General features: G+C 35.2%; 3 protein-coding genes across 3 annotated transcripts; 1 reads left to right on the top strand and 2 right to left on the bottom strand.

The window, feature by feature from the left end:
• Positions 1-39: 39 nt before the first annotated feature.
• On the top strand, positions 40-354 carry LOC132289567 (uncharacterized). Its single transcript, XM_059789992.1, has one exon. The coding sequence runs from the start codon at positions 40-42 to the stop codon at positions 352-354; it is 315 nt and encodes a 104-aa protein (XP_059645975.1).
• A 196-nt stretch (positions 355-550) lies between these two features.
• On the bottom strand, positions 551-1,081 carry LOC132289551 (uncharacterized). The gene has a single exon (XM_059789991.1). The coding sequence runs from the start codon at positions 1,079-1,081 to the stop codon at positions 551-553; it is 531 nt and encodes a 176-aa protein (XP_059645974.1).
• A 3,778-nt stretch (positions 1,082-4,859) lies between these two features.
• LOC132293234 (transcription factor E2FA-like) lies at positions 4,860-11,363 on the bottom strand. The gene is made up of 15 exons (XM_059790613.1): positions 10,877-11,363; positions 8,401-8,590; positions 8,090-8,143; positions 7,880-7,965; positions 7,719-7,807; positions 7,539-7,593; positions 7,248-7,300; positions 7,111-7,161; positions 6,964-7,012; positions 6,753-6,818; positions 6,594-6,670; positions 6,247-6,475; positions 5,633-5,702; positions 5,304-5,540; positions 4,860-5,106 (listed from the first exon to the last, which is right to left on the bottom strand). Exons 1-14 carry the CDS (start codon positions 11,087-11,089, stop codon positions 5,401-5,403), a joined length of 1,422 nt encoding a protein of 473 aa, XP_059646596.1. The 5' UTR covers positions 11,090-11,363; the 3' UTR covers positions 4,860-5,106; positions 5,304-5,400.
• Positions 11,364-18,592: the final 7,229 nt, after the last annotated feature.

Below are 18,592 nucleotides of genomic sequence, written 5' to 3'. Positions count from 1 at the left end.
CCAGCCAGATACTAAATTTTTGACATCTTACTAACAAGAATGGAGTTAATCAACCTTTTGCAGAAGGCTGAGAATCACCATCCTACTTCACCACCATCTAACAAGCAAAAACAACAGTCCGACAAGAATCGGCCACCATTGCCCCCAACCACGCCGACAGCCAACCGCTCCGTTGCCCCCGAACCAAAATCTACTACAGCAAAAGTTCACCTCCACAGCCAAGCTGAATTCATACATTCCGACAACACCAACGCCGATTCCGTTAACGGACTCAGTTCGACTGCTGATTCAGAACCCGGATCCGAGCTACATGCTGCCCGACTCAGGCTAAGGCGCTCTAAAGGACTCAATTGACGAAATTATTGTACAAAAAAACCCAAAAAAAAAAAAATCAACTAAAGACTCAGATTTATTTCTAAATTCGTCTCCATTTTCTTTTTTGGTTTTCACATTATTAAAACTTGCATTTTGCAATTTTGGCATTCCAATATAAAAACTAATATTTAGTCAATTATTGAATTTATTAAACAAAAGAGTTTCTTTTTACCGGTTATCTGGAACTGGGGATCCGAATGGCTCGGAGCAAGCGATCGAAGGTTCGGGATAGGGTCGGGAGAATGTGGCAGTTGATGAGGCTGAGGAAAGCGGTGGCTTTGAGGCGGAGTCTGCCGGAGATGCTAGCCCACAGGCGGTGGAGGAAGTGGCGGCTGGAGGAGTCCGGCGAGATGGACATGGGTCGGAGGTAGGCCCAGGCGGCCTGCTTGACGAGGCGGTTGCGGATGGAGATCTCGTAGCCGGATTGGACGGTGGGGGAGTTGACGGCGGTTGAGGGGAGGACGTCCTTCAGGGAGGTGTAGGAGAGGGGTTTGATGGAGATAAGTTCGAAATCGACGGTGGGAAATGACTGTGATGAAGATGATGATGATGCTGAGGAAGAGGAGGTAGTGGTGGTGGTGGTGGTGGTGGGGAAGCTGGAGGCATGGTGGGGAAGTGTTTGGAAGGTGAGCTTTGAGGGAATGACCAACGATGTTGCGATTGAGTTTCTTCGCCGAAGGGGTGTGATTGGTGTCGTCGCTTCCATTGATTGACTCTCTCCTCTCTTCTCTCCTCTGTCTGTAGACTATATACGCCGGTTTTTTGGAATTTTGGGAATGGTGGAGTAACGCAATTATTGGCGTATATTCACATTTGATGCGAGTTTTACGCCATTTGACTATTATTTTACTACGGTACGGAGTAGATTGCTACGAATGGCCCACTTGCTTTCTTTAACCACGTTCTCTCTCCATACAAGTATATAAAGCAAATAGTCAAATACAAAACAAATTAACACCTACTCTTTGTTAGAATTGCATTGCTTTGTGAGGAGGACAGTGTATGTCCACTGCCTATTTTGTTTGAAACCAAAATTTTTAGATTTGGAAATATAATTAGAAAAGGTATTATTCGATTGTAATTAAAATAAGATTATATTTGCAGTTTGGAATAAATTGGAATTTGTAAAAAGGAAACTTGAGAAGAAAAAAAAATTGTACCATTTTGGATAAGTGATTAAAAAACGTGTGAGTGATAAGTGATTTTGGATAAGTGGTTTAAAAACGTGTGAGTGATAGGTTGTCATATATTTAAATTCCTTCATTTTTCTCCGGATTTCCTTATATTACAATCTTTGTTTTCAAATCCAATTCCTTTTTTAAATCCCATTGTTCCATTCAATTCCAATCAAATCCCGGGATTCCAAGCACAGCAATCAATTTTTAGTATTATTTGACTATATTTTTCTGTTAGTATCTAAAATCAGTAACATGAAAAGCATTAATTTGTCTTATTTTAGTAAATTTTCTTTGACAGAGAGTGTAGTTAAATAGAGTTTATACAAAATGATGTGGATCAATAATAAATTAGCATGTGATCTTTAATTATCAAATTAAATATGATGGGTATATATTCACTTACCATCTATGATTTAATAATTAAAATAGGTTGTTATTTATTTTACTATTCCGTATTTAATACCATTTACCCAATTTTCCCCTTTAATTTAGCAAAACTATGAGAAAGTACAATTTTATATATTATATATTGAGAAAATAATAAACAAAAAATTTGCCAGACACTTCTCAAAATTGCACATTGTGGCGTGATGTTTTTTCAACTTCTTTCAATTCTCCATGTATTGTATAGTGTATATTCTGAATTGCATTTTAAGTTGGACACCCATTACCATAAATTATTAATGTTGCAATCCCAATTTTGCTCGTTTTGAATAATATTCAGTAAATAATTGACAAAGTTGGTCAACCAAAGACTATATAATACAAGAGTAAGTCACGTAGAGAAAGATAAGAATGGAGGGCAACTAATATATAATATTGATCGAAAATGCTAGATTCCTACTGCAACTAGTCAGAGAATAAGAGGGAAACACGTAGATAGAGAGATAATGCTGTGTTTGGTCCACCGTTATGAGTAATCTGAATGAAAGCAACAATTTAGAAAAGAAAACAAATTATCAACCACTTGTTTTTTCTAAGCTATGATTTGGTTTATAAAGGATTGGCGGATATTGATGTTGAGCGGCTGGCTATAAGAGTCGTGAGTTTCTTTTTCCATGTTTTTGTGCCCATTCGGCTGCTCACGTTGTGTGATTTTCCTTCACAACTGTCCGTTTCTTGCAATTATGGCTACATTTCAACTTTACTAATGCAACTCTCTTCAATAACTGTATTTTGTCTCTTTATTAAAGATAAAGATGAGGCTAATAAACATTTAATTTCAAAATAAAAATAAATAAATTCCATCGAAATATATTTATTTTTTTAAAAAAAAATAATTTTATTATTTTCATGATTTTGAATTTAATTGTAGGAAAAAGAGAGGAAAAAAAAAAAAAAAACATGGTTTGACCATGTCAAAATGCTATCAACTGAAACAAATAATTTGCTGTGACTTAATAATGCAACAAAATACTTTTTGCGTGTTTTGCAAATATCATATGGCTTACTTCGAAATTGAATTGCTAAGCGTGTTGAGAAATAGAAAAGGGAAAGATAATGCTTGGTGATTGTCAGTCACTCAACTTACTGGCCATTTTAAAGTGAACGGCTAGAACACTAAGTACAATCATTTTAGTGTTCATCTAATGGTTTAAAAACCTAATTTCAACTATTATGCATTTATAAAGAATTATCAATGCCGATTTGATCAATGACAATAACAATAAACTTTTTAAATATAAAAAGAATTTTAAGCAACAAGAAAAATATTGTTATTTTAAACAACAAAATATTTTTGATTTTATTTAAAATTTATTCACGCGCTAGAACGAGGTCTAAAAGGGAATCACATTACAACCCTAAAAAGTAAAATACGAATTATTATGATGATGAAAATGAAATGAAAAACATTGAGTGCAGGTGGAAAATAGGCCTTACCTTTTAGAAACTGTGGAGCTGAGCTGGTCACCAAATATTAGCATCCTATCCGGAAGCTTCTTGCCGAACCCAAAGGGTCATTCGACTCATTCCAGCAATGCCATCCACAATTTTATATAGATCTCATCACTTTTTCAACCAGTTTACCAAATATTCCAAGCTTTACGTAGTCGCTAAAGGTGACAATTCGTATTCGTGGATTGTGGGCCGAACCCAAAGGGTCATTCGACTCATTCCAGCAATGCTATCCACAATTTTATATAGATCTCATCACTTTTTCAACCAGTTTACCAAATATTCCAAACTTTACGTAGTCGCTAAAGGTGACAATTCGTATTCGTGGATTGTGTTGATATAAAGATATTATATTAAATAGGTAAATCCAAACCCAATCCATTTAATAATCAAATCAAAAATCTCAACACTAACCCAACCCGCTTATTAAACAGGTAATCGTGTTAACCCGTTTAATAACCTGTTATTAAAACGAGACATTTAATATTTAATCAAATACTAAATAAAAAATAAATAAAAAAAATTGTCATAATGAACCCAAATATTCAAAATAAAAAAAAAAATCATAAGATATAAACAACGGTTATGTTAAAATAACTTAACTATCCATAATAATTAGATTTAAACAAGAAAAATATTACATAGATTATATTCACGATTATAATATGTTGAGTTAAATAAATCACAAACGAGTTACATGAGTTGAACCCCTCAACCCTAACCCGACACGATTAAGTAAACGGATTAATCGTGTCGACCCTTTTATGACACAAACCCATTTATGCCAAACCTAAACCCTTTTAACTCGTGTCGCATTCCTGTCGGGTTGTCGTGTCGTGTCGTGTCATAATTTGACACCCCTAGTAGCCACACAAATAAAAATATATATTATAATGACAAAATTCCAGACCTTTTCTCCATGGCCGGATCTAAAATTTTCATGCCAAATCAAAATCCAACTCAATTCAATTAGCTTGAATTTGGAACTTCAAAAGAATGCAGTAGGACTAAACTCCAATTATCTAACTCAAAAGGTTACAAACAAGGGTGGGGCAAGTTAAGCTCAACTCTGTAACTAACGCCTCACTTGGTGGTCTCTGAGTTAAAGGTTAGTCTACACACAAAACATCAACTCCGGAACACTACACAAGTGCATTTTCTATCAGTTTTTGAGTCACGTGTCAAAAATGAGAGATGAGATCATAACAAAGCTCTAAAATTACAATGTCTATCAATGTGACAAGGCAACTTCGGAATTACAAACATTCTGCATTGCATCTTACCTCTAGCTTTTCATATATCACCTCCTCCGTAATGCTGGAAGGCGTTGGCATCTTCCAGTGCCAATTTGCCAACTTGACAATTTTATCAGTGACATGAAATAGAAACTGATGGTTATGGAAAGCCACATGAAGTAGACTCAAAACTCAATTTTATGATAACCATATTAATTGTAGTTTTAATAAGCTCAGTACTGAACAGCCATCTCAACCCAACAAAACAACAAAAAGATAAACAAATAGATGTTTTACGTATCAGGCTTGTTCAGACCTGAGTACTCTTGCCACCCAGTACTGCTATCAGTGAACCTAATGCACTCTGAACGGTGTTGCACATGTAGACCATGAACTTCTTTCAGATTCAAGTAATAGAACACCTGCCAGCAGTGAACACATCACAAGGATGCAGATATGATGAAATTATAAGTCTACTTAAGTTGAACTTCAATTCATGTGTGTTGTGTGTGTTTGCATGAGCACACCCATGATCCACCAGAGAACAGGGAAAGACCAAATCAACTTTTATTCATCATTGAACCACAGGCCAAGTATATGTTTACAATATAGCGGTTACCTCTGACTTTGATGCCTCAGCTTCTTCCAAAAGCTTCCTCAGTGCTAATTCATCAGGCAACCTGTGAGTTAACTTGATATATAGCTCATTGGACAATCTAATCACCTCTATGTAGGGTAACAGCTGTAGATGGTTCGTTGTGACCACAAGATGGTGGCGTCTGTGGCTGTGGATTACCAACATCAGCAATTCCAAACTCCTCAGGAAGCATATCCACTGCAGTCCATTCAATGCCAGCTGTGGTTGGAACTTGGAGTCAAGGATTTAGCAACAATCACGCTTGCTGAAAATATGCAAATATAAGAGAAAACTGCTTTGAAAAAGGATACAGTCAGTCTTCCACATGTCTGTGATGCTAATATCTGCTGCATCTGATAGAAGCCAGTAATCTGCATCATTCTGCAATGAATACCAGAAAATTTACTGCTGTTTTAAAGAGGTAAGGGAAAATTTGCAAGAAAATCATGAGGAATTCGTTTTAAATCATTAGCAAAATTATTAGAAATCCAATTTTACTCTATTTCTTTGGTTGCAAAGCTTGCAACAAAATTATTACAACCCACCAAAAATACCCTTCTGAGAAAATTAGAAAGACTTGACCATGACAGAATTAAAAACTGTCATACATCCTTTTGGGTAAAAGACAATCCCAAATTAGCTCAAATCTTCTTACATATGGTGAGATATTCTTTTAAGAAACATCAAATGCTAAATCAAATGGCGCAAAATCATATGGTCAAGTTCATTGACCATGACAAAATTCTTATGTGGTCTATCCAATGGTGGGTCTTTGCATCACAGAAAAAAGTCCCAGTTGGATATCATGTTTAAGAATCTATTCTTCAGATTTGAGAATTTAAGACAATTAATTACCGCATGGGTTTATGGTAGTCTAAATATACCTAAACATTTATTTTGAAGGTTGACTCATGAACAAACTTACATCAACATCTGAGGGAACAATTTTCCGAATCCCCCCAGCATTGTCCTGTGAAACATTAAGATCAGAGCCCATTCTATGACCTTGTGCCTGTGCTTCGATCTCCACCCCACTGCTCCCCACATGAGCCACCTCTGCTGTTGTATTCTCATTAGAACCAGAACTTGAAGCAAGAGGGATGCTCATGGATGGGTCAACACCATTCATCTCCTCAAACTTCTCCTCAAATTGACTAAAACAACGGTGAAGGTTAAAAAAAATACAGAAAGAAAATGAGAATCACTTAGCTTTCAAGAGAACACTTAATTTAATTGTGCACGAGTATATGTCCAAAAAGAAGCTGACCATACCTGACAAGGTAAACATCAATTGGACCCATTGTGCTTCTAAGGATTATTCTGTATCTCCTCTGTGGATAATCAACAGCCTGGTATACATAGAAGCAATTCCTTTCATGCATCAGAAACTCTTATGTGGAACATCACTTGAGCATTTCTCTCCAAACTTACCTCATCAGGATCTGGAACTTCAAGAGTGGTCCCATGTGGAGCTTTAATTGCAATCAGTGTCTCATTCTGCTAGAATTAAATCATCAGAAGCTCATTTACAGATGAGGTTAAAAAGTAATAAAGAATACGAAATCAAAGGAGGGATATGATCAAATTTCCCTTGATAAAGGGTGTTACACATGTAACATAAGAGATAAATATACAAACTGACCTGAAAGCAGGGTAGGCCCTTGATGTCTTCTTCAGTCACAAAAAGCCACCTGAAACAGTTGGAAGATGAACAAAAGTATCATTGAGTAGGTAAAATTGTGCAGCTCAATTAAATAACTGAATCAAGGGTACGAAGGAGAAATTTTACTTCTGATTGTTTTCATCTTCACTCAAATCTCTTAATCTTTCCTGCATTTCTCTGCAACAGTCTGGAAGCATCAGCACAATCCAGTGGTTTCAAGATAACAACATTGACTGCTATAATAAGGAAATAAACCATATGACCTTATGCGGTCATCTAATCTTTGTTCTTCTATAGAAAGGTTTGCTACTTCCGCCTGCAAAATAAAAGGGAACAAAAAATAAGATAAAGTCCATCTAGTTTCATCAACATAGCATATTATGATGGATAAAAGATGTCATGGTCAACTCGGCAATAATTAGATATCAAGAAGTATCCCCTAGCAATAAAGAATGGGGATTGACCAATTGAGATGAAAGAATATAGAATAATCACTAAATATTAAAAATGAGTAGTCATAAATATTCACATAACAGAAAATAAATGTTGCAAACCTGTAAAATACTAGCATTGTCATCAACCTCCTCTGGTCTTGAAGCATCTAGTCCCCTATTTAGTAATTTAATAAATCCTCAAACAAATTCCCTAAATCAAATGCTTACTACAATCTAAAACCAGTATCAAAGTAAAAAGCAAAAGGCATAATATCCTTCAAACATATAAAACAAGCTTACTTCCAGCGGATTCTATTCTTGAGCTTCTTTTCAATAAGACCAATTCCTTCGAGGACATTTGTTATGTCATATATCCGCCTCTTCTGCACCTGTATCATTAGACTATTCAATTAACATTGTCTGGCTGCATAGTTTATATACTTATCTAGCAAATAGAATACCTCCAATGTGTCAGCAGCTTTATTTAGATCAAGAATACCATCTTCTGCATGCTTGATCAGGTTGATGAACTTTTTTGTTAAAAGACCTACAAAGTCATGGAATGTATAAATCAATCCTAGGTACTAGGGCAGGAGTGAAATTGTTTGTAATCCATATATATATAATTATACCTAAAGAACTAATCTTAATTTCAACCAGTTAGAAATTACCTAGGGAGCTGTCATAACGGCAGTTGCCAGCAGGAGTAAGAGTAGACGGAGAACCTGCATTTTGCACAGGAATTTTATTGCTAATATATTTATATGTATATATATATATATTATATTCCTGCTGGTGCTGGGTGGTAAAGATCATCCAACATACAAGTAATATTGGGTGCACTGTACACAAATATAAGAAATTGGTTCCTACTGTATAGTGGAGTTTGTTTCCAAGGACCATGCTCTCATTGCGGTTCATATACAAGAATTACCAACAAAATAGTGTTTATCAGCATAAATATATGAATGGCTAATCTCACCAGCATTTGACATTGGGGTCTGAGGCCCAGTATTGCTCTTTGAGACCTTTGACCGGCCATATGTCCTTCCTACTTTTCCAGATTCAGGTGTTCCAAGGGGACTGTTGACAGTATTGGTGTATCCAGGGCTGGCAGTCCACTCACTAGACTCAACTTCATTGTAGACAGTTCCACTTTTCCGCTTCAATTGCTGAGAGACGAGATTAAATTTGCTGAGTTGGAATAAGTCTTCAAATGAAAAGGATTCCATTCATGAAATAATATTGTAATAGAATAGAGTTGTGGATTTGTGATGTGAGGTTTACTGATGGTTGCAAGTTACAACCCAAACTTAAGGAGCAGGTTAGAAAATGCGACACAGCAAAGAAACTGTAAGATCTCCCTCCCAGTTTTAATAGTTTAGTATTGAATGTATCATAGGTATTGCAAGCACAACTCGCTTCAGGAGAATATCTCATCACACTTAAATAGTAAAGTTAACAGTTCTTTCAGGAAAGAGAGCAAAATAGTTATAATAAAATTACTTACAACAAATAATTAACACCTAAAAGATACAGCTTGCAACAACCATGTTAAGAGATAGTACAAGCTCATTTACACCATCTAAAAAAGAAAAGTTGAAACCAAGTTTACTACCACTATGAATGTTCAAAAAATAGAAGGACATGTTTAGGGGGACATGTCAATATTGTCCTGCAATCTTATGTTGCCTTCATTCACCAATGAGTCAGATTGGACCAAATCTTAGCTATAAATATATATTTTGGATTTTCTAAACCTCCCTAGAAACCCTTCACATTCAACTATGTAAGATCTCACAAAGGTTTTGTAGCTGCGACAATACCAGTGATAAGATAACCATATAAAGTTATAGAGATTCTACATGACTATCTTCAATTTAAACTGATTTTCTTAACCCTTATTTAAGTTCTAGCTTCAAATAATATTTTGGCCCTTTTTCCAACATATCCTTCTTTTAACTGCCTCAGTTACTAGAGCCTATCATTTATCATACGAAGTAAGAAAGCAATGACATTTGCATGCTCCTTCACAAGACATTAATTTGGGAACACCCAACTCACTCCTTGATCTGCCAATTTATTCTGTAAGCAAGCTGATGATTTTTCCTTTCTTGTATTTCCAATTTTCCATATAGATAATTCACAACATTCACCAGATATTGGTCATCCAGTTACATTTTCCCATTCTTATGTAATACATTTGGCGATCGCATGGTAATGGCATACTCAGTGACAGTGTGTAAACATCATAAATGTGTTTCAAATTGACTTTTCAGAGATACAAAGGTAACAACTTTATTTGTAGATCAGCCAATGAGAAGCGTATTGTAAATCCATTAAACCCTTAAAAAGTTTCTCAAGTATTGAGAAAAGGAACATCATACACAAAAAAAATTCAAATTGTAGATGAAAAGGAACGATCTTGTCTAAAAGACCATATCTAGATTTGAGCACCCAAAAATCTGACCACCCGGAGGTGTACAAAACCAACATTATTGACACAGGCCTTAACTAGAAATATCCTTTTTCAGTCCACAATAGTTTAGCACCTAGGCTGGAAAGGGCTATTCCAATCTTTCCTAAGCCTTTGCCATATCTAGCTTCATAATTACATAGTTCCCACTCACCCTTTTTCCAGTCCAAATCCAATTTCTGAAGTCCCCTTCTCAGCACTACAAGATCCAAGCATATCAGCCATCTTTAACTCAAAGCAATCTCACATGTCAAATTGTATAAAACAAATGATTAAAACCCAAAGGACGGACACCATTCATTTTAAGCCTTACAAAGTCAGAATCATTCAGGCCCATGCAACGCAAAACTCATTCCCGTGTCATCACCATTCAAATGGGGTAGGCCAAATAAAAACACACAAGTCAATCAATATTACTTGTTAGTAAATGCCTTTAATAATATGATTCTTGCACAGAATTATGAAGCAACAAGTAGCAAAAATCAAAGCCCTGGAAAACAACCCACCATAATTCTAAGGCTAATAAAAAATTGATAAAGCTAACACACCAATCAATTGCGAATTGATTCCAGATGATTCTATACATACTTAAAAGCTACCACAAAAAACTTAACAGATATCCTAATTTTCTGCCATTTAGCCAATATCAGCTATACCATTGACTCCTAAATCCAAAATCAGCTGAAAGTTAACAACTGACGAGAATTTTTATATATTTGTAAAATTGAAAAGCAAGTCCGCAGAGGAAATGGATGAAAGCATAGAGCAAGTGACAGTAACTCAAATCAACACGTAATCCAATCTGGTAAACTTGAATATATAACATTCCAGCTATAATTCGAATGTAACGAGACAAACAATAATCCACAATCATTTCACAATTAATAGCACAATAATTCTACACAAAACAGCAATTAACTAAACCATTATTAAACCAGGATAATACAGATAAGCAAACAATGAAATGAATTAGAAAACTCACAGGTGATTTGACCACTATAGCTTCAGCTTCATGATCGGCAGCGACTCTGCGAGTATCAGCAGAGGAGAAGCGGTGGTAATCCTCGTGAGGAACGAAAGGCGGCTTCATTGAGGAGAACGGAAGATGGCGCTTCATCGGTTGTGTACTCCGTCCTCCGGGCGACGCTGCTGCGTACGGCGGCCCCTGACCGTTCGAAGTTCTAGCGCTGGACATGAAAAATAAAGAAAGATCCAGAAATTTCAGAAATTTCTTGGGGATTGAAGAGATCAGAAAACAAACCCTCACTGGTCTTCGATGATTGAAGGATCGGGAAAGATTGTAAAGATTTGATGAGGGAGAGAAAGGAGAGGCGATTTAGAGAGAGAGAGTGGGGATCTGAGATTTTTAGAGAGAGAAAGAGGAGGGGGGATGGGGAGGGGTCTGGAGGAAAGTGGGTTTGGGTGAGAGCAGAAAAACGAGGGAAGGAGGGAATTTTAGTTCAGAAAGATGTGGAGGGAACCACAGACGGAGAAAATGAATAAAATGGGTTGTTTTGCACTTTTGCCCCAGTATTTCCAACTTATTGCATGCTGACTTTATGTCATGTATCTTGTTACACATTTTGAACATCTCGAAAGTGTTTGAAAAAAACAATATCCGAAAAACATATATACCAAAAAAATAAAACATAACAAACAAGTCCATGAGGCGGAAATATATATATATATATATATATATATATATATATATATATATATATGTATGTATGTTTGTTTAAGACGTAGCAAAAACATATATGGATAATATTCTATGAGTAAATTTATTATAGTTGAAAGACATTTTGAAACAATTTTATCAACGATTTAATCCAATAGTCAAATAGACTAGTAAAATGTACATTCAGGTAATTTTTTTTCCCTTCTTTTTACTTACTAGATAGCATGGACTGATAAATAATTTGAGTGATAGAATCAATCCGCATTAGAAAGTTTTGTCAGCTTCTAATTTGTTAGGTATTGCAAAAAAAAATGACAGACTGCTTTGTAGCAAGGCATGGATGGAAAAAAATGACTATTTAATTATGCAACGCATGCCATCTACATAAGAAGGGTGATCTAAAATTGCCATTTGATGCATGTTGGAACCAAGTAATTTCTTGAAAAATGATTTTTAATAATTGCAAGCAAATAAGAATTGGGGTTAGTATGTGATTAATTTGTAAGAAGTCTCATCCAAAAGTTTGCTACATAAACATGATCCTGCTAGGGTGACTACTTTGTAGGCTTTTATTTTGGATGGGGGCATCGATGCAAATATGTAGACTGTCTAGCTGAATAATATGAATATGAAACATTAATGAGATGGATATGAGATTAAACAAAAGTTTTGGGGGCAGTTTGAGGAAAAAGAAGCAGAAAAAAGTAAAAAAATAAAAAGTGTAAAATGGATACGGCGATGCGCGCCTTCTCCTTGTCTCGACTTCGAGCGGCTTCGGATTGTTTGGCACTCACTTCTGACGCCTCCTTTTGCCCCCCTCTGTGTCTCAAGTCTTATCAAACCCTAGCAAGGTTTCCAGGACACACGGAGGCTGGTGCTACCTCCTTTGATCTCGTGCCACGTGGCATAAGCATTGCACCTCAACTACACGGGGACTAAATAGTTCATTTACTATTCTTCGCGTGACCGGCAACCGTTGGACTTTTAATTTATTTCGGTAGGGCCAATGCATCGCACATGATAGGTCTTAATAAAGGTGTTCTAAAACTGATTTAATTTCAAAAATCACGTCTCCGTATATTATTATCAATGTCACTTACACTCAATACAGATTCATCTCTCATTTTTCATTGATTTCACTCACTCAATTTATGTTCTTAGCCACCGCATTCGCATAATTTCAACAAAATCAATTAGTAAAGGGCTCCTACACAATGTAATAAGGTAGCCCACGATTTGAGCAAATTGCCCTTCTTCAAAAAGTCACTAATCTAAGGTGGGATGTTTGGTCTTCATATCCATCGGATGTGCTCTCCATATATCTCCAAAAAATAAAATAAAAAAGAGTAAAGGACGCAATCAATAACATTTACACATCAAATGATTCACTTTCAAATTTCAATATCACAAAATTTACACACATCTTTTACGAAGTTAAAATTGAGTGATGTTTATATTTAAGAGTATTGAATCGGTACTTGAATTTAAAATTAGAGATAATTTGATTCAGAATTTAAATTCAATTTTCTTTAAATTCAATATATGAAAGGTTTTAATGGATAATATTAAAGAAAATTTGTGTCATTTTTGTGGCCTTGATTTCACTTCTTTACAACTCTTCCTCAACTCAATTGCATAGTTGCATTCAACTGGATCATACTTGTAAGGAAGGTTTAAGGATTGATAATGTTAGTGAGAAAAATGTTTAATTATTATTGTCATCGTGGATGAATTAAATTAATCAATTCAAAATCAAGACAGATCAAAGCAATTAAATGATTAAGCAATTCTATAATGTTGATTGTGCTTGGAGAGAAATAAATAATTCTAATTCTGCTGTTTTGAAAAAACAAATAGAAAATCACAATCAAGAGTGAAAACAATGTTCGCATCACTATGACGCCTCTCCAAACATTAAACTTAGAGAGGTTCTTTATTTTATATATCACGCTAAAAACTTACTATATATCACCCTATCGTATTTTTTTTTTTGACTTGTGTCGAGGGTCCTATAACACAAGGTCAAATTAAATCAAATGCAGGTGGGTAGCTCAAGTACCTAACCTGTTGCCTACCTAACATATTTCGAGATCGACATTGGAAAATTTTCCAACTAGGAGAGACTGGCAATCCTAAAATTAATTTTATGGTAGTTAATTTGCTTTTTTTAAGGTAAATTATCATATACATTATATCAAGATTAATGTTTTCCCTACGATTAAAGTGTTATACTGTATTTCATTTCACTCGTACATGCATAAGTATTCTTACCGTGATGTTTGGGATGAGTTATATGTGTTATAATTTTTTATTAATAAGAAATACAATCGTATATATGCATGTGCAACGAAGGTGAACCATTGTGTTCGTCACAATCTTCGAAATACCACATCTTAAGAAACACGAATATGAATACATGGTGCAGATCGATAAAATGCGAACACAATAAATCTAAAAAGAATAAGGTACAAGCAAGGGAGGATTTAGGTTTATGTTTTGGTGGACTCTAGCCCACCCCAAATAAATAATAAATTTTTTTTTACTATAGGCAATCTTAACCCAGCCCAATATATATATATATATATATTAGTAGTATTAGCCTACACACAAAAAGTATTAGTCCACTCTGTACACAAATTTTATAGTCTGCAAATAAAAACAAAATATGGAGCAAAAATAATATTTTATTAAATTGAAAAAATTGGAGTACAACCCTCTATAATATTTTTTACAAATAATAAGGTCAAATAACAAGATCCTCTGATTCGATCTCCTTTTTTGGTTGGTTGGATCCAAGGGCTGTACAAGTTTGATCTTGAATCACCGTAGAATTTGGATGAAAAACGGCACGATTTGATGTGCTTGTTGTTGATCACCGTGGATTTGATGAAGAACGGCACGATTTGATGTGCTTGTTGTTGATCACAGTGGAATTTGATGAAGAACGGCACGATTGGTGTTCTTCGCCTTTAGGTTTGGACATTGGGGCAGAGTTTCTGTATTTATCTTTGAAATTTTAGATTTCTGAATTATGAATTTGTGTCTCCTTCCTCCTTCCTCCAGGCCTCTATTTATAGACTTCTTGGATTAATGGGATGATGACACGTGTCTTCTCCTGATAAGAAAAAAAAAAAAAAAAAATCATACCTGTGTCGGGCCGATTATATTATGATAATTATCCTTGAAAATAATTATTTCAAATATATTTTATTATGAATAATTATCTTTCCATTTAATCATCTGGGCTGGACTAATTAAATAATTTAAGTGGACCAAACTTGGGCCAATTAAATAACTTAATTAAACATTAGACCCATATTTGATAGGTCAATTTGTCAAAATAAAAGTCCATTAAAATTTTAGTGTCTACAAATTGCCCCCACTTCGATTCCCAGTTTGATCGGACTTGTCCCTAATTTTAAACGGGACTTGAAGTATCCAACCTGATTTTTGAATTTGTAAAATTTCATTTTTTTTCCACTTTTCTATCCAATTTCAAACGGGACTTGAAGTATCCAACCTGGTCTTTGAATTTGTAAAGTTTCTTTTTTTTTGCACTTTTCTATCCAACTTTGGATTAGAATTTTATTTTGCCATTTGAACTGAATTATACAAATCACAGTACAAATAAAAGATATTTTATTATCTATATATACCTATCCATGCTATAGGGTTAGACATCAATTCCAAAGCCTCAGAATACTTGTTAGATTGCAGCTCATGAAGAACTTCGCTTGCCTCGAGCAAATAATCAGTATGTCTTTTATTTCTTTTTCTTTTTCTTCTTTTCTCTCCTTTTCTTTTCTTTTTTTTTTTTTCCTTTTTTTTTTCTTTCATTTTTTTCTTTTTTTTTTCACTTTTTTTTTTTTTTCTTAAAAGGACTTGATTGGGTATAGCAACTTGATTTTGTCAGCTGTAGTAAAAATTGAAATCCTTCTTTTAGACAATACCGATCAAGCTACAAAATTTGTTTATTGTTCCATCATGGTGGTGTTCAAGTGTTTCGCAAAACAAAAGATAACTATCTTAGAGAGCGAAAGTGATTGAAGAGACCAAGGAACCACGTTAAGTTTATTTAACTCACTTTTCGGTCGCAATGCCATTCAAGTGCCTGATCCTAACAATGAACATTGTTCATCTCATTGGACATGCACGGCCACATTTGAATTCACCAACTTTGGTCTTGATCAGATTAATGAATGATCTATTGTCTCAGAAACCTTGATACTAAATTCTTCACTTCATGAGAGAGTTGTTGAAGAAAACCAATTTGCACTCTTGGGTCTCAATGTTCAGGCGAAAGAAGTATCATGGAGTATCCTTTACTTTCTGCTGAATTGCCACACACCGAAATACATTGGGAATTGTTAGAAGATGTCTTGGCGCGTTTCCACGACTTTTTATCAAAACAACAACTATATGGTGCTCTATTCGCCTCCCTATTTTCATATGATCGCCATGAAGATGTATTCAAAGCATTCATCAAATGTTGGTGCCCAGCCATTAATACTCTTCATGGTTTTATTGGCGATCACCATGGAGATGTATTCAAAACATTCCTCGAATGTTGGTACCCAGCTACTAATATTCTTCATGGTTCTATCGGCGAGCTGTCTTCATATGATCACCATGGAGATGTATTCAAAGCATTCCTTGAATGTTGGTGCCCAGCCACTAATATTCTTCATGGTTCTATTTTTTGCAGCTACACTTTGGCAATGGGCCTAATTTTTTTTTTTTTTTTTTTCCTTTAATGTACCTCAGGGGAAAGTCAAAGATCTTTTTTAACAATACCTCGGTGATGAGCAGAATTATTTTTTTTCTTTAACGACACCTCAATGGAAAGCCAAATTTCTCTTTTAGCAATACATCGACGGCGAACATAAATTTTTTTTCTTTGCAGCTGCAGTTCTGGCTACGAACCAAAATTATTTTTTACAACTACAATTCGGTGATATGCCAAGTTGACAGGGTGCAACGAACATTTTTGATATTGCATGATGAGTGACAATAATATCTTTATAGCAAGTAAAGTTGTCAAATTGAGACTAACCCTTTTGATATCTCGTGACGAACACACTTTGCCATTTTGCAACTCTAAGGATTTTTTTTTGCGTCATATGAACTTAGAATAAAATCCTAAGTTGCCTACGTACCCTCAAAAAAGGAATCAAGTCATCACGCAGTTCAATAGAGAAGAGACTTTTCGAAAAAATTTATACTCGTATCAAAGAGTTTTTTTTCCAAACAGTTTACACTCATATCAAAGAGTTCTTAATTTTTTTTTTCTTTAGACGGACAATTTATACTCGTGCCACTGAGTGTTGTTTTTTTTTTTTTTTTTTGCTTCAGGTAGACAATTTAAACTCGTGTCAATAAGTGTCAAATTTTTTTTTTTTTTTTTAGGCAGTTTAAACTCGTATCAAGGAATTCTTGATTTTTTTTCAGGTAGACATTTTAAACTCGTGTCAAGGAGTGTTTTTTTTTTTTTTTTTTTTATTTTTGAGACAGTTTAAACTCATATCAAGGAGTTCTTGATTTTTTTTTTTTTTTTTTCAGGTAGACATTTTATACTCGTGTTAAGGAGTGTTTTTTTTTTTTTTGAGACAGTTTAAACTCGTATCAAGGAGTTCTTGATTCTTTTTTTTAGGTAGACAGTTTTTAACTCGTGTCAAGGAGAGGTTTTTTTTTTTTTTTTTTTTTTTTTTTTTTTTTTTTTTTTTTGTTTTCAAGTTGACAGTTTATACTCATGTCGGGAGTATCATCGACAGTTTAGGCTCATATCTGGGAGCACTTCAATTCTTATTATTCTTCAACTTTGCAAGAATCAGACGGCAATCCAAACCTATGCTGAAGGGTATGGACTATCTCGCCATCACTTTGAGGATTTTCTTCTTGGTTTCCTTGACTTAATGCCCCTTGTGATTTAGCACCTTCGATTGAAGTCATTGTTGTAGCATGGTGCGTTTCTTGATACAAGTCTCTCGAATTGATGCTTATAATGAAAGATGAAGCTACTTCGTCATCTGAGTTAGGAAGTATATTATTTTCTTCTTCGGACTCACTTCCCTCATCTTCTTGAAGGTTGTCGGGTATATCAGGAACATCTTCCCTAGTACCTTGATTTTCCATGCTAAACTCCATGTCATGGGCTCGAGTAACAGGCTCTTTAAATGTGCGAGGCTTAATCCCTTGTAGGATGTAAAGAAGCTCTTAGCGCATGCCTTGCATACATGCTTCAACTACATAAATTTTAGACAAATGATCCTTGCAGTCAAGACTTAGAGCTCGCCAACGGTTGATGTAGTTAACCACAGGTTCACCTTTCATCTGTTTTGTGTTTGTAAGCTCCAGCATACTTACAATACGACGAGTGCTGTAGAAACGGTTGAGAAATTCTCGTTCCATCTGCTCCCAACTGTCAATACCTCTAACTTTGAGGTCTGTGTACCAATCAAATGCATTCCCTTTGAGGGAACGAACGAATTACTTGACAAGATCTCCGTTTGTACCAGCATTGCTACAAGTTTCTACAAAGTGTGCAATATGTTGCTTGGGATTGCCTTTTCTATCAAATTGTTAAAGTTTTGTAGGTTGATACCCAACCGGCATTTTTAAGATGTCAATTTTTTCTGTGTAAGGCTTTAAGTACATGCGAGTACTTTGAGGAACGCCACTGTATTGTTCTCTTATGCAATTCACTATCATGTCTTGAAGTTGTTGGACATAAAGTGAAGTGACAGAGACAGCATCAATTGTTGGATTGGCGGACACATCATTTTGATAATCAATTGGAGTGTTCTCTGGCATGGAATTAGAATGAGGAATTCGGCCTTTGCTTGACTCAACATTGTCGTCACGCAATTTTAACTTTTCTGTCAGCGAGGCAATTTTTAGATCTTGCTCTTTGAGAGAGTGTTGCAATCTTTCAATTACACGAGCCATAGTCGTCAATTACTCTTCGTACGAGGTAGTACTTGTCATCATAACTGGCACAGTGATGGAGTCAGAAGAAATCTT

This window comes from Cornus florida, unplaced genomic scaffold, assembly GCF_030987335.1.
Source record: "Cornus florida cultivar Cherokee Brave unplaced genomic scaffold, ASM3098733v1 CherokeeBrave_3.0.0_Hap2_Chr02, whole genome shotgun sequence".
Classification (NCBI taxonomy): Eukaryota; Viridiplantae; Streptophyta; class Magnoliopsida; order Cornales; family Cornaceae; genus Cornus; species Cornus florida.
The sequence above is the reverse complement of the archived record's forward strand: the minus strand, read 5'-3'. Positions and strand labels throughout refer to the sequence as shown.

Excerpts from the sequence above, each read along its gene's own strand:
- LOC132289567 (XM_059789992.1), top strand. The coding sequence starts at position 40 with ATGGAGTTAATCAACCTTTTGCAGAAGGCTGAGAATCACCATCCTACT.
- LOC132289551 (XM_059789991.1), bottom strand. The coding sequence starts at position 1,081 with ATGGAAGCGACGACACCAATCACACCCCTTCGGCGAAGAAACTCAATC.
- LOC132293234 (XM_059790613.1), bottom strand. The coding sequence starts at position 11,089 with ATGTCCAGCGCTAGAACTTCGAACGGTCAGGGGCCGCCGTACGCAGCA. Across the intron at positions 8,144-8,400 it reads GACCCCAATGTCAAATGCTG|GTTCTCCGTCTACTCTTACT; the intron begins GTGAGATTAGCC and ends TGCAAAATGCAG. Across the intron at positions 7,594-7,718 it reads AAGAATAGAATCCGCTGGAA|GGGACTAGATGCTTCAAGAC; the intron begins GTAAGCTTGTTT and ends ATTACTAAATAG.